The sequence below is a fragment of the Pteropus alecto genome, unplaced genomic scaffold (assembly GCF_000325575.1).
Source record: "Pteropus alecto unplaced genomic scaffold, ASM32557v1 scaffold20, whole genome shotgun sequence".
Lineage (NCBI taxonomy): Eukaryota > Metazoa > Chordata > Mammalia > Chiroptera > Pteropodidae > Pteropus > Pteropus alecto.
Genome location: NW_006436298.1, coordinates 10,612,968 through 10,628,591, shown reverse-complemented (window position 1 = coordinate 10,628,591; position 15,624 = coordinate 10,612,968). Strand labels below are relative to the sequence as shown.

General features: G+C 39.8%; 1 protein-coding gene across 2 annotated transcripts in view; it reads right to left on the bottom strand.

The window, feature by feature from the left end:
- Nucleotides 1–15,624, bottom strand: part of SV2C (synaptic vesicle glycoprotein 2C) — a 123,392-nt gene that overhangs the window by 26,664 nt on the left and 81,104 nt on the right. For both annotated transcript variants that reach the window (XM_006913154.1, XM_025047834.1), the window contains exons 4-5: nt 1,273–1,406; nt 699–788 (exon numbers count right to left, since the gene is read on the bottom strand). In XM_006913154.1, the coding sequence (XP_006913216.1) occupies nt 699–788; nt 1,273–1,406 (224 nt within the window). The remainder of the gene's footprint in view (nt 1–698; nt 789–1,272; nt 1,407–15,624) is intronic.

Sequence of the window (15,624 nt, the reverse complement as noted above, 5' to 3'; positions counted from 1 at the left end):
TAGATAATGTCTCAAGATTCCTCCAGCCTCATGATTCTTTAATTTTAAAATATTCTTCCTCTATTGTGCATTTACTCAAAAGAAGAGCCCACTCAAAGGCTTCCAGGTCCTCCATTATCGATCTTGACTTCCCCATTACACTGCATAAAAAAAATTTGCTAATTAAGAATCTGTGATAATTTGGATAGAGGACAGACTGAAGTCTATCTTTATATTATAAAAAATTTATTTCCTAAATAAAAATGAAATAAATAAATTAGAAGCCAGGGGACTGTTTAATTACAGACTATTTCATATTTTAAGAACTGTAATCAATATTATTTATAAGACACTGAAGATCTTACTTCTGTCCCCCTTACGTCTTACTGTATGTCCCCTTAAACTTATTTTGGCAAAACATTTTTTATCTAACATATGTAGAAAGATTTAAAAACCATGTTCCTTCTCAAAAATTCCATGCATCCAATCTGCACTAATTTAGACTGGTTTTCCTATTGAGAATATACTTCGTAACTAGAGGATGGAAGAATGTTTCACGCCGAGGGAATGGCACATACAACAGCACCGTGGCAGGCTTAGGTAAAATACAAGTATGAGGAACTGAAAGATGAGTGTAGCTGGTGCAGAGAGAGAGGAATTTACAATCTGGCCTTTTTAGAAAAAGCTTCCAACCCCCGGCGTAGCAGAGCCGTACTCACCGTGAAGACCTTCTCAGGCTGACCCCGTGCTCTCATGTTTGTGTCATGAATTAACTTCAGAATCATCCAAGCTTCATCATGTTTTCCGACCTAATAAATGTGAATAGACAGTGAAGTGTTAGGAGGTGAAACACTTAAACTCCCTGATTTTCCAATAACCATTTCGTATTGTCAGATAAAATTGGGTTAATTGTGCAAAGGCATTTAGGTACGTCTCGTCGGAACATGCAGACTACTTAGATGCTCTTCAGTACCTTAGCAGTTCAATGGATGTGCCTATAACTAGAAATAGCACCTTTTGATGGTAAAAGTTCATCTATAAAACAATAAGCCATGTGCCCTTCATTGAACAAAAAGTGACTTGCTTGAGGAGGAACCTTAGAGCTTTTTGGCCACGAGGCAGCTATTTTACATGCTGGTTGCTAAAAGCATGTCTCCATGAAACCAAACCCTCCATAGTTCCATAGTAGGAAGGAAAAATATACCTGGCAAGGAGACAAACATACTTTCTTAGAATTATAAGGAACTCTTTCCGACATATGTGACTTCTTTGAGTATTTGTAACAAGTGTTACCTCCAACAAGAACCGTGGGCTTTCCGGCATGAACGTGAGGGCCACCACGGAGGAGACACAAGGGAGCGCGCAGACAATCACGAACACACGCCAACTGTGAAACTGGTAGGCTGACCCCATGCTGAAGCTCCATCCTGGAAAAGGAGAGTGGGAAGAGTGAGGGAGAATGCCTCTCAGACTGCCTGCTGTGAAAGCAGGGACTCCGCAGTCACTGTGGGTGTCGACATCTCGAATTTATTAGTCACATCTTACTACCCACAGAAGAACGAGCCGATCTGGGCATTAGCCACAGTGACCACCAACAGCACCACCAGCGGCAACAAGACCACCAATAGCAGTGCTGAGAAGAAAGGTGCTTGGAATTAAAAGGGTCAGGGTTTAAGTAAGTCAGGTGCATGCGTGTTTCTGTACTACTGGATTCTGAAGGCCAAGGTAAATTAATTTGGCATAATACTTTTTCTAATGGACCACTGTGCTGTGGGTTAGCCTATTCGCTGCTATTCAGATCCTTCTCTGCTTTATCAGCTAAGAAGTCTGTCTCCTAGTCCCTTGCTTAGATGCTGTGTGTGCATGTGCACCATAGTGGTGTCGCTGTATATAAAAAAAAGTGTGTTATCCACCCATTTCCCTCTCCTTTTATTTGTAATATGTTTTGCCCTAAGTCTCCGAAACTATTTTGTACTCTTTTCCAGTCTCTCTTCAAATCTCTAGCAGCCCACTCCACCCCTTGTACTTGACCTCGCCTCCTGATTGTTTTTTGTTTTTGTTTTTGTTTTTAAGAAAATAAACACAGTGGGAATTACATACATCTCATTTTCTCACTCTTGAATCTCTCCACCTACCTGGACCTGTTTGCCATCTCTCTGCCTTCCCTTTGGTTCCAACAGATGAACTGTCCATGCTCCTATCCAAGGCCAACCTGTCCCCATGGCCTCTGGAGCCCAGCCATCTCGTCCTCTCAAAGACAGATCTCTTGTGAGTATCTATCTCTCCTCTCCAGTCCTCCTCATCATGTTCTGTTACCTTCCTTGAGGGGTCACTCCATCAGCACATCTATCTCCACCATCTAAGAAGAAACCCTCCCTTGATCCCCACATGAGTCTCCAGCTGTACTGCTATTTCTGTTCCTACCACAGCAGACCACTCTCAAAGGAAGGGTCTATAGCAACTGCCTCTACTTTTACACCTAATATTCTCACCTGAAATAGGCGTCTGTCCCATAATTACTCAAAAACTATGCCTATCAATGTCACATGTCTTGCCAAAATTAACGGTCTCTTGTCTGTCCTCACCTTACTTGACCTCTCTAAATAGTCCATATAGTTGCTTATTCTCTTCTCCTTGAAGAACTTTTTCCTCTTGGCTTCTCATTACTACATATGCTAGTTTCTTTCCTACCTCACTGACTTATTTCAGTTTTCTTAGCTGGCTCTTCCTTTGACTGACTCCCAAACTTGGTATACCCCAAATCTTGATCATCAGTCTTCTTCTCTTGTCTCCAGTTTCTTTCTAGTTGGACTCAGGTATTTCCATGACTTTACGTATCATCTACACGATGTTGTCTTTGAAATATAGCTTGTTTTCTTCCTAGAGCTCCAGCAAGCTATCTCTACTTGCCTATTTACATCTTCACAGAGATGCCTAATGGGTGTCTCAAAGTTATTGTGTCCAAAACGAAACTTTTGATTTCCTACTGTCATGAAAGAGAACTCTCGTTTCTCCTCCAGTCTTCCCTCTTTCAGCAAATGATACATTGCCAGCCACACAGATACTCATGTCCCAACCCAAGATCTCATTCTTGATTCCTCTTCTTACCCCTTACCCATCCAGGCCTTCAGCAAGTTCCATCTTTAAAACTGATCTCAAAGCTACCCACTTCTCCCTGTTGTCACAGCACCGCAAGGCTTCCGACTGACAACGCTCTCCCCATGACCTTCGGCAGGATCTTAACTCTTCTTTTTCTGCCTCTCCTGGTCCTCCACAGGCCACTCTCCCAACAGCTGCCAGAGTTATTCTTTTAAAATGTCAACAAGAGCACTTCACTCTACTGCTTGAAAGCCTCTGATAGCTCCCAATAGGTCTGGAGTGAATCCAAGCATCTTACCACAGCCTCTCAAGCCAAAAGAAGCAGATTCTTACCTAGATATCTGAGCTCATCTCCTGCTGGCTCCTTTGCTCATCTGGTCCAATCCTACTGACCTGCTGCCAGCTCTTTGACATACGAAGTTTAAGTCCGTCTTAGGGGCTTTCCCATATTTTCTTAGAAGTCCGGTCTTGTATGCGAAAGAATGTTTTCCATTTTAGCCAGCCTTTCTCTGAGTTTTGAAGTTTCTTTTTTTTCCCCCAGTATATTTTGTCCTAAATATAGTCCCCTTTGGGTTTTTGCACTTGGTATTTTCCCTGCCTGGACTGCTCTGCCTGAATATTTACATGCATAGATGCCTCCTTAACACTTTCCAGGTCTCAGTTTAAGGTTATCTCCTCAGAGAGGCCCAGGCTCTCAATCCCACTCTTTATCACCAAGGCCTATTTTATTGTCTCCACAGCACTTATCGCTGTCCAAAGCTGTCACATTAATGTTTGCTATCTGTCCCTCTCTCCACCCTGAGAGCAGGCACTCTGCTTTTGTTATTCACCAATATACCCCCAGTGCCTATAGCAAGTCCTGGTCTATAACAAGTGTTCTAAATGTTTGTTAAATGAGTACACAGTGTGTGCATGTGTGTGTGTGTACACGAACATGTGCAAAATCACTGCAGGCTACTAAGACAGTAGGTAGTTGGGTCTTCTTTTGACTTTTTTTCTGAATTTATACTAAACAGCAAAACAACCTTGATGCACTTATTCAAATCTAGTAATTTATAGATAGCAAAATTTATTATTACTTTTTAGTTATACAGTTCTATTTGATAAATGCAGAGTCATGTAACTGCCATCATAATAAGAACACAGACCAGTTCCATCATCCTAAAACATTCTTCCTTTGGAGTACACTCCCTCTCCATTCCTAATCCCTGGCACCCCAACTGGTCTGTTCTCTGTCCCTATAGTTTTGCCTTTTACAGGCCGTCATATAAATGGAATCATATTGTATGCAGCTTTTAAAGTCTGGCTTCTTAGCATAATGTATTCATGTAGATTGTTGCAGGTATCAACAGTCTGCCCCTCTTCAGTGTGGAAGAGTGTTATGTGTCTCGCATAATAAGCACAGTGTTTTCACCAGTTGAAGGACAGTTGGATTGTTTCCAGTTTTAGGTGATTATAAACAAAGCTTTTATAAACATTTCAGACAGGTATTTGCGTGTCTCAAAACTTTTTTTCCCCCTTGATTAAATACCTAGGGGCAGGTCACTCGAGTTATATAATAAGTATATGTTTAGCTTTATAAGAAACTGGCAAACTATTTTCCACAGCGGCTGTACCATAATGCATTCCCACCAATAGTATATGTGAGTTCTAGCTGCTTCACATCCTTCCCACCAATTTTGTCACTTTTATTTTTTAAAATGTTGGCCATTCTAATAGGTCTGTAGTGGTATTATATTACAGTTTTAATCTGCAATTCTTAAATGCTTAGTGATATTCCGACTTACTTTTTGTTCATTCATACTTTGATTGAGTGTCTATATGTGCCAGGTACAACGCTGTGATGTAGAGGCTAATGAGACTTATCCTCTCCCTCTAAGAGACAGAGTCCAGTCAAAGAGGCAGATTTGTTAACAGACACAAACAGCGCGACCCATGCTAGAACAGCTTATGAAGAAAGTCTGGTGGGAAAACAGAAGAGTTGGAGGCATCTTTCTCAAGGGCCCTAGCCAAATTTCTTTTCTGATTCGGTTTCATGAACAAAGAGAGTAAATTCTTCAATTTCTAGTTAGAGATAAGGTTCAAATCAGTACTTAAGAAATAGATGAGACCAGCTGGGACTGGTTTTGCCATGCCAGATCCCCAATTCTTTCCAGCAGTTTCACAACTGGTGTCTTGGAGAGAGAGAGGAGAGTCATAGAGTGGTAGGAGGGAGTCCAAACCACTCCCCTTCTAGAAAATGTGGGGTCGGGGGTGGGGTTGCCAAAGACTAACAGCTGATATCCTGTGGCCTGAATGAAGGGTAGAGACAGTGAGGGCCTTGAGAAATGACATGGTATATGTTTTTAAAACAAAAATATCATTATCATTATCTGGATTTAAAGTGAATAAAAGAATGAAGGGGTGAAAAACTGACTACTGTAACTACTCAGCCCTGAATTCTCGGGACTCCTCCCCAGCTCCATTTCAAGATGGCTTAAATTTGAATTTGTGAGTTATGCAAAACCTAAACCGCAAACATCAGGAATTGGGGAGACATCAACATGGAGTGAAGAACCATAATGTGAGACAAGCCTCATGGAACCGGGAAAGCAGATTGTTGCTTTAGGAAGGACACTCATCTGCACTTAGTAAAATGGATTCTCTTAAATGCACCCTTCATGTTAGTACTGCACCTTTTTTTGTCTTCTAAAAAATATTATTCTTGTGTGGGCAGTGGTTCTAATTGTTCTTCGGATTTCATTACAAATACCCATTAAAATGTCATCTTGAGGGATTTTTCTACATAGGATGTAAATTCCATGCCAGGAAGGACCTCAATTAGGGTGTTCTGGAAAGCAGTTACTGCATAGCACTAATCAGTGTGGAAGAGGGTTATGTGTCTTGCATAATAATCAAGGTCATTTACCAACCTCAAGCCGATATGCACTGTGACTGCAGAAACCAGCTGCTTCCCCAGTTGCCTGACTGAACTGTTTCCAGGCGCCAAGGCTGAAGTATGTGGTGCACATAGAAGAATTCTGGCTTGCATGTTCTTTTCTGGGCTCTGTCCCTAATGCACTGGTGAATTAGCACCTGCTTTACTGATCTATACATACTTGGTTGCCAGTTACATGATATTATCGATGGCACGGTCTTTGGCAAGAAGGCAGACTTTAGGTAGAAGACACAAATCCAATGTTCTAAAACATGAATTTGATACTAATAAAAATACATATTATATGTGAGATCAGTTCTTAATAGCTAAGAAGTAAATGACCTATATTTGTTGGTGGTCTTCACTCATAAGATACATAGACAACTAAAATTCTCTTTTGAAAAGTGGATCAAAATCCACTTTCTCAAGTGGCCAATAAGCTCGGTAAGGGACCCATGATCAGATCTGATTTTATTCCTACAGAAATAAAATTTTATCCCCTCAAAATGTCACTGGTTTAAAACATATATACTGTCAAATCAGAACAAAATATTAATCCTTGACTAGAAACTCAGGTTGTCATGCATTTCGTATCATCTGTGAGTCCATAAGACTTAACCAGATGCAGCTGGACAGTCTATGTTGCTGATATCAGCAGAAATGTTCACCTCCTTCTCATTTGTTTAAAAAAGAAAAAAAAAGTATATGTGTTGGGGTGGGGTGATAATATGGTACAGCCATGCAATAGAACACCATATGACTATTGGCAAAGAATGAGGTAGAGTTTTTTGAACTGATATGGAAACTATCCAAGTTATATTGCTCAGTGGAAAAAAGCTCTTTTCAAAACTGTGTAAATATTAGTGATTGCATTTTTTATACACACGCAAAATGTGTCATTCTATCTAGAAAATGAGTGAGAGGCTACTCAGGGTAGGGAATGGGAGCTAATAAGGGGACTTTAACTTCTGGCATTATTTCTTTAATTTTTGAGCTTTATGTCACCTTGTATTACTTTTTACTCAAAAAGGGGAAAAAACTGTTCAAAGAGTTGCAAGTCTTTGATTTTTCTGAAACACAAGGTCTGATGGGAAAAGAGAGAGGATAAGAAAACTGGAATGATAATTGTGACATTCTTCAGCATCCATACAATCTTCAGAACTAAACTAATGTTAATTCTGATTGTAAGGAACCTAAACATAGACACTACAGTGTTTATTTTTGGATAGCAATTGAGAAACTGACAGAGACTACCTTTGTGTCTCTAGGTAGGAAAGAAAACAATATTCTCAGATTCTTAATCTTTAAACCTGTAACTCCAGTCATATTCTAATGTTGGATTCTTGGGGCAGAGGCCAGTTGCATCTTGAGCCACAAATGTGTAAGCATTATTGCCAATAGTGATACACAAAGCAATAAAAATAATTGGCAGGTATCTGCCTGCACCACATAATCATGCTTTCAAGAAGTGAGAGCCAATTCAACTGGAATTATATACCCTAGGGAGAGGGTCCAAGGGTTAAATTCCACCCCTAACTGCTGTAGTCATCTGTCTCTGCAAGCAAGCCCAAGCAACAAGCTGATCTTCCTGCTAGTTTCTCTATTTCTGTTTCTGAGTTCTGGTCCTAACATTTGGAATGCACAGAGTGAGCGGTCAACAGCAGAAGGAAGTCACTTTACGTTTCTGGTTCCTGAGTTTGACTTGTGACCCTAACCATGCTTTCAAAGAAGCAAGTTTCTTGGTGGTTTTTGAAACTCCGAAATTCATGGGCTTATTTTTCAGGGTTATTTTTTTTCTGGAATATCTTCTGTGAGTGTTCTAAATATGAAAAGAGCAAGTGAGAGCACCTTTCCAGAAAGAAGTCTTGGTGCAAGCATATGAAACTCATTCAAACATGGCGCTTCCCAAACTCCACTGAGAGAAATAATGAGCCCAAGGGTTTGAAAAATGCTGATAAAATAAAGTGTGCGTGTGTGTGTTTTAAACAAAGGTCTTTTGGATATTTCTTTTATGGATAGAAAATAGTATGGTATTAACATAATGATGATGTAGGTTGATCAAAATTTATCAAAGATTTTTATACAAATATATACTATATTAGCCTATAGGACAGTCAAATTTTGACCATATACACATGAAGTTTATATCATAAATGCATGTAAAGGCAGCTCATTACTCTATATATATACATTGCATATATTCATATCTATTATCTTATACCATATAGAGACATGCATTAACTTTGCTATTTTACTTACATATTTATTTAATATGAGCTGTATATGTTTGCAGATTTATATTAATATATAAATTCTTATATAAGCTGATGAACACAATAAATCAATTATGTTCATTTTGCAAATAGGTATAGCCTTAGGAAACCGAAAAGCAAACAAAATTAAATATTGGGAATTCTTACATTAGGTAGAAAGTTGGACTAATAGCCTCTAAAGGTCATTCCAGGGCTAAAGTTCTCATTGATTCTAAGGTCCTGTGCCTGGAGCAAATGAGCCAAAAGAAAATCTCTCTTAAGTATAGAACCATGATAAGAAATGAAACACTTCCAAAATTTAACAAAACAACATAAACGTCACTTAGTTCTGACCCAAGCGCGTAAAGGTTGTAGAGGACTTGTAGCAAAATGATACTTATTCTATATTAACAACTCGTCAATCTGATTCAAAGTAGCTGTCCTGAAAACACTTTTTTTTCCCCCCTTAAACAGTGCTCTATATAACTTCATGGTTCCTATTCTATTCTAGATCAAGATTTCTCTTTGTTCTTTGCACATGGCATCAGGGAGATCTTGCTCATGATCAACAAAAGCTCCTGGTCATGCCCAGAAAATTTTTAATGATACAGCACAAAAATTCTAATGGAATCCATTCTTAGGTGAAAGAGTTTTTCGCAGGGTGAGGGGGCTGTAATATTTCTAGCATTATGACAACAGAGGTCAGCCCAAGCACTCTTTGTTGCTGATGCCAAAGGTCATGCTTGTACATCTCTGCTAATGGTTGACCTCTCTACCTGCTCCTTTGTTTCTAGCTTCGTTTCTTGCCTTGAAGTCTCTGATCCAGGACAAATCATTTAATACCTGACAAGTGAAACAGTTGCTTAGCTCATGGCTCAGGACCAAAATAATCCTTAGAGTTTTGTCATTTATGTCAAAGAAATTCCATTCTAATGAGCTGAGAAATGCATGCAATCACAATGACAAGGGAGCCCTGGTTTCCAGGACTTGTGCCTCAAGGAAGAGACATCATGCTCTCTTAAGTACAGTAGTTGGAAATATGACTCTGAAGAGGTCCACTCTATTAGCCCTGCAGCCAGATGTTGCTCCCTCATATCCAATTTAATCCACCAAGAGAACGGCCTTCGGATCATCTCACGTTCCTGAGGTTTACTGTCATCAGATGCTTCCTGAAAGGCCCCGACCCAAGTGGAGACACTCAGCCTTCCTCACAGCCTTCCAGACCAGAAATGTGGGAGTCAGCCTCTACTCTTCTGCTTTCCTACATCCAGTCAATCACCGAGAAATGCAATTCTATTTCCTGTATTTCTCCCAAACCTGTTCCTTTCTCTCCATCCCTGCTTTAGTTGAGGTCCTTGTCATCCCTTGTGTGGGTCACCCTAATAGGGCTGATCTGCAGCTGGCACAGATCTGTACAGCCGTGCCCACTGCCAAAATACTGAAGTAGGCATGCCATGGTTATTGCCCTGAGCCCTTGAGCCTTGATCTCTCCAATGTCCAGCAACAGAATGGGCAGCACCTGGCCTAGAGTGACCTTGGAGACCTGGCTCCAGTGCTTTGGTCTTCCCTTATTCTGACTGGCCAATATCCTGTTGTTAAATAATTTTAATACCACTTCTCTTTAACAGAGCTCCTAGTTTCCAATCTTCCTGGGCTAGTCTATCTTCCATGCACTTTCGAGAGATCTTTCTGTAGAAAAATCAGATCACATCACTCACTAGCTTGAAATCTTTCAGCAGTTTCCCACTGGCCCTTCATGATACACTCCAGATTCTTTATTGTGGCCACAAGGCCTTCCAAGACCTGACTCCTGCCCCTCCCTCTAGCCTCATTCCTCACAAATCCATCCTTCCACCCTTTGCTACCTGCTGTGTATCGGATTTGCATCTTTACTACTCCCCAGCCTTGTCGACTCCTAAATTCAATCTTTTATTAACCAAGTCCAGAGGAGCATCCTCTGTAAATTCTTCTGGACACATTCAAAGGTATTCACTTCCCCACTGAGCTATCTTTGTATCCTGTGAATTCCCACAGCCCTTAGCATGGTGCCTGACATAAAGAAAAGCCATATCAGAGAGTGATTATTTATCTCTGTCTGTTCCTTGAGGGCAGGGGTCATGTATTATTCATCTTTAGTAAAAAAAAAAAAATTAATGGCAAAGAATAGTCGCTCAACAAATGTTTATTTAATTAATCAGTGAAGAACCAGCTTTTAGATTCCTTTAAAATAAGAAAGTTTGCCTAATACATTCAAAAGTCACTTTTTGAAAACACATCTATCATATTTCCTAATTTTCAAAAAGATGGAGACTTTTCTTTTTATAACTAATTTTTAGCTTAATTTCCTTGTGGAAAGAGCACATGCTTGGCAGTTTTTTGAAATATGTTGGAACTTGCTTTACAGCACAGTGTGTGGTACATTTTTATTTTTTTCTACCTTTATTGAGGTATGATTGACAAATAAAAATTGTATTTATTTACGATGTACAATGTGATGATTTGATATATGTATACCTTGTGAAATGGTTACCATAATCAAGTTAATTCACACACATATTCCTCATATTTTTTATCATGTGGAGGGAACACTTAAGAGCTACTCTCTAAGCAAATTTGAAATATACATTCAGAATTAATTATAATCACTATGACACATATAGAACTATAGTCACATTAGATCCCCAGAACTTAATCATCATATAACTGAAAGTTTATACCCTTTGACTAACATCTCTCACTATTTCCCTCAGCTTCTAAATGTTATATGTCACCAACAGCCAGAGAGGAAAGAGGAGGCTTCCCCTCGCAGAACAATGAATGCATTTTCTTATAAACTTAATACTTTCCCCCACACAAATTGCACCTCCTTTTGGAAAAATAAAACTCTCAAGAATTAATAAGCTGATACGTAACTCAAAAGGGGCACTTCTTACATCTTGAAAACATGTTTTATTTCAGATTGAAGATAAAACATAGGAGCCCAAACCAGTTCAATTCTTGGCAGAGACTTAATTCACTTTTGCCCACCCCTGATTTATGACCCACAGGAGACATATAAATGCTATTTCTCTTCACCCTCTCCTGCTTCTCCTTTGTTTCAAAATGTCAAGCATCCACTCAGAGTTAAATTTCACCTTTGCTCTCTGGAAAGGCTGACTGCCTGGGTCATTAATCTTGGCCCAGAAAGAAGTTCTCACTGCTACCGACTGGAAACGCCGGGTCCCGGTGCATCCCAGGGAATGGCTGTCTAGGGCTGTGGCGCCAGAAAAATCAAACCCAGAGAGACTGAGTCTGGATGAATGCAGTAGTTTTTCATTTCATATCTCCTTCTCTGGCTGCTACGTAGGAGAAATGATCTAACAACTCAGGGAAGCCACAATGACAAAGCACCAGGGTGTAAGTACATTGCTGCTCCAGCAGAGGTGGCTATAAAACTAACTTTAGCTGGAATGCTAGTTCCCAGCACCTAAAAACTCACATGTGGGTGTCCCTTCTCCTCATGTCAGCATACCCTCTAAATATAGTTTTGGCAAAGGACAAGAAGCTTTGCGTACCTACTGCAACCTCCAGGGGGGACATAGGTGGAGCGGATTCAAGACCTGCAACATATTCTCAGAATATGTATAGCACACCCACTGCATGTCAGGCACTTCACTCACCATCTTGTTTAATACATCAAAAACCCTGTTACTCAGCTTCCTCCCCTTTCCATCCCAGGGTGGCCAGATAAAATACAGGCCACTAGTTAAACTTGCCAAATATATATATATATATATATAGATAGATAGATAGATAGATAGATAAATATATAGATATAGATATAGATATAGATATAGATATAGATATAGATTATTATGGGAAGGTCTCTAATTCAAATTCCTCTAGAATATGAGACACACTTATACTAAAAATTTATTTGTCGTTTATCTGAGATTCACATTTAACTAAGCACCCTGTGTTTTTATTTACTAAATCTGGTAACCACATCCTAGGAGACATTTGTGAATCTCTGGAGCATCTTGGATTATCATGAGCTTGGGGGAAGAGGGTTACTACTGGCATCTAGTGGGCAGAGGCCAGGGATGCTGCTAAATATATTAACAATACAAAGGACAGCTCTTTCACTCCCAAAGAATTATCCAGCCCCAACTGTCACTAATGCCTGGGATGAGAAATCCTGCTATAAACTAGTTACTGTGCCTATGTCACAAGTACTCAAATTTAACAGAGCTAATGAGGGTACTTCAAAGCTTGTTTTTAAACAGAAGTTTATAAATAAACTTTCAGAAGGCTTTAGATTTTATTTCGACACAAATGTATTTTGTTTTAATGTTTGTTTTTATTAAGTTATAAGCTCTTTTGATTCTTTGCTATGAAATGGATCTATAGGGGTTGTCATTTTTCTCCTTATATACTTTTAAATGCACCCTTAAAAAACAAGTAAAGGTGGCATGTAATAAGAAGAGTAGAGAAAAAAATTTTTTTCTCCAGGGGTTTTGGTATTGTGTAGCATTCTCCATCAAATGCTTTCTGATAACACCCACAACTTCAAATTATTATTACCACATACAAAAAAGGCAATAACTATATATTTCCTAAAGCATTTGTATTCTAGTTTCATGGAGGAGGTTTGCTCTTAAAATTCCTACTCATCTTCAGGATGGGGAAGCAGCATCCTTAGTAAAAGCATCTGGCTTCAACCACATGTCCTCGCAAGGTTACTCCAATGAAGCCGTGGCTGGTCAGAGGAAAGGACCCACTCTGGGTTCCACGAGACCCTCACTTAGAACTCCGGGAAGCGTTCATTCTCTCTGGGTCCTTCTCAGCTCCTGCCTTGTGGGGTCCGCCTCTCAATTCCCAACCATCATTGTATCCCGTGATACCATGATCATGAAAGTTCATTGCCTTCTCTCAGCACCATACCCACCATCCGTAACAACTCACCTCTTCTTCCCTCATGCATGATCATTTCTCAAACTCCCCAGTTAATTATCCAGTCTCTCGCAGATGGCTCAATAAATCCATATCAACAGTGAAATGGTCTACTGCAGCCTCCACATTTCCTTTCTCCTTCCACTTTTTCCAGAATTTGCCCATTAGTTATTGCCCTTCTGTTTACCTGCTGAATACAGCTGTCTAGAGTACAAGGCCCTTTACAACCTGGACCCAGCTGGCTTCTCCACATTGTCTCCAACTGTGCGCTCCCCATTCCAGCTCAGCGATGCTGTCCATTGCACTTTTGTGTACAATGGAATCACAAGGGGACTGTGTTGAAAATGCACATCCCCAGCCTCTGTTACTAGCAGTGTCCTATTTAGGAGGGTAGAGGTGGGGTCCAAGAATCTCAAACAACTGCCACAGGTTGTTCTCATGCACATAGCCCACATCTCCACATTAAAAACACAGTGTCCAGCCTTGCTTGCACAGCCCTTGGTGCCTTGGCTCAGGCTCTTTCCTCCTCATCCCTATTATCTGCTTAGATAATTCCTGTTAACACTTAAGACTCACATCAAATGTCACCTCTCTAGAGTGTCTCCTGACTGCAACAGACCTGCCCAGAATCGATGGCTTTGTCTTTGGTATTCCTATAGTGATTTACACATCCTCCCCTTCTAGTATTTATCACATATTCTGCATATGTATTTATAATATGTACTCTGCTGAATTCCAGAGGCTGAAAATTTAATATGTTGAATCATCTTAGGTAGAATGGAATTAACAAAAGGGTACTTTAAGTTTTGGTATAACCTCCAAGCCAAAATGTACACAAGGTACAGGTCGCCAAGTAATTAAAAATAGTCATGTTGTACTTGGACTTCATACACATGTATTAATTGTAAATTATATACCTATAAAGTTATGCTTCTATAACCATTATTTCTCTGGCTATACCAGTAATTTTTTAAAATTGGGTTATAATAACCACATCAGTCAGTCACCTTACCCGTCATTGTGAGCTGTCCAGCCCCTCTGCTACTATTTCTGGGGGTGCCCAGGGAACAGATGTTTCATATGTACACACAAATGTTGCCCTTACAATCACCTAGAAGTATCTTTTGCTTCTCTCTTTTGGGAATCTCCTGCCAAATGTATAGACCTTCAATATTCAACGAAGCACTAAGATGCCCTGCTTGCGGGTACCACCTCCCAACTTTGAAGCATCTTTGGGCAGGGTGGGCAGTTCAGGCTCTGAATCAGGTCACCTGAATTTGAATCTTCATCCTGCTCGTTACTATCTGTGAGACTTTGGACAAGCTACTTAACTGCTTTTTTTTTTTTTTTTTTTATGGCTTGTCATTATGGTAAAAGATACATAACATAAAATCTACCATTTTAACCTATTTAAAATATATAATTTAGTGGCATTAAATACATTCATATTGTTTTGTAACCATCACCACCATCCATCTTCAGAACTCTTTTCACCTTGTAAAATGGAAGCTCTATATCCATTAACTGCCCATTCCAACTGCACCCCCCAACCCCGCCCCTGGGGTTAGAGGGGTGCAGTTGGAACGGGCAGTTACTTTCTGTTTCTCTGAATTTGATTACTCTAGGTGCCTCATCTAGTGGAATCATACAGCATTTATCCTTTTATATCTGGCTTATTTCATTTAGCTTAATGTCCTCGAGGGTCATCAATATTGTATCATATGTCAGAATTTCATTCCGTTTTAAGGCTAATATTCTACTGTGTGTAAACAAATGTACCACATTTGTTTATCCATTCATCTGTTGGGTTGTTTCCACCCTTTGGATATTATTAAAAATGCTGCTATAAACACTGACATACAAATATTTCTTAAAGTCCCTACTTTCAGTTCTTTTGAGTATATATCTAGAAGTAGAATTGCTGGATCATATGACAACTACATGTTTAACTTTTTCAGGAACCACCAGTCTAAACTATTTTGACTCAGTTCCTTTATCTGTACAATGGAGCTGCTGTAAAGATTAATTTGAGAATTAAAACCAGCGCTGTGTAGTACTGTCTCTTCTGTTAACATTACTGATAGGCCTGGACCCCAAGGCTCCTTTGCCAATGTCGAAATTCCCTTTCTTCTATTTTGAGCTCCATTAAGTTTAAATGATTCCTTCAAAGACATCTTTTTTGGTTCATCCACTGTTCCCTTTCATTGGTGTTCATACGAAAAAGGATGAGCTCGATCTGAGGGAACAGAAACTGTACTGTCTCCAGTGGTCCCTTTCTTCCTTGACTGGGCCACTGGGCCAGGCTTGTCTCTTTGGCTCTCTCTTTTTCCTTAGTATCCTTCTATTCCAGGTGGCTCCTCCTGTCCTAAGCAGTCAGCATCTTTATGGGCACACAATGACCAGCCCTTCAGATAATACACTCTGTTTAGGTTCCACTTGGACACT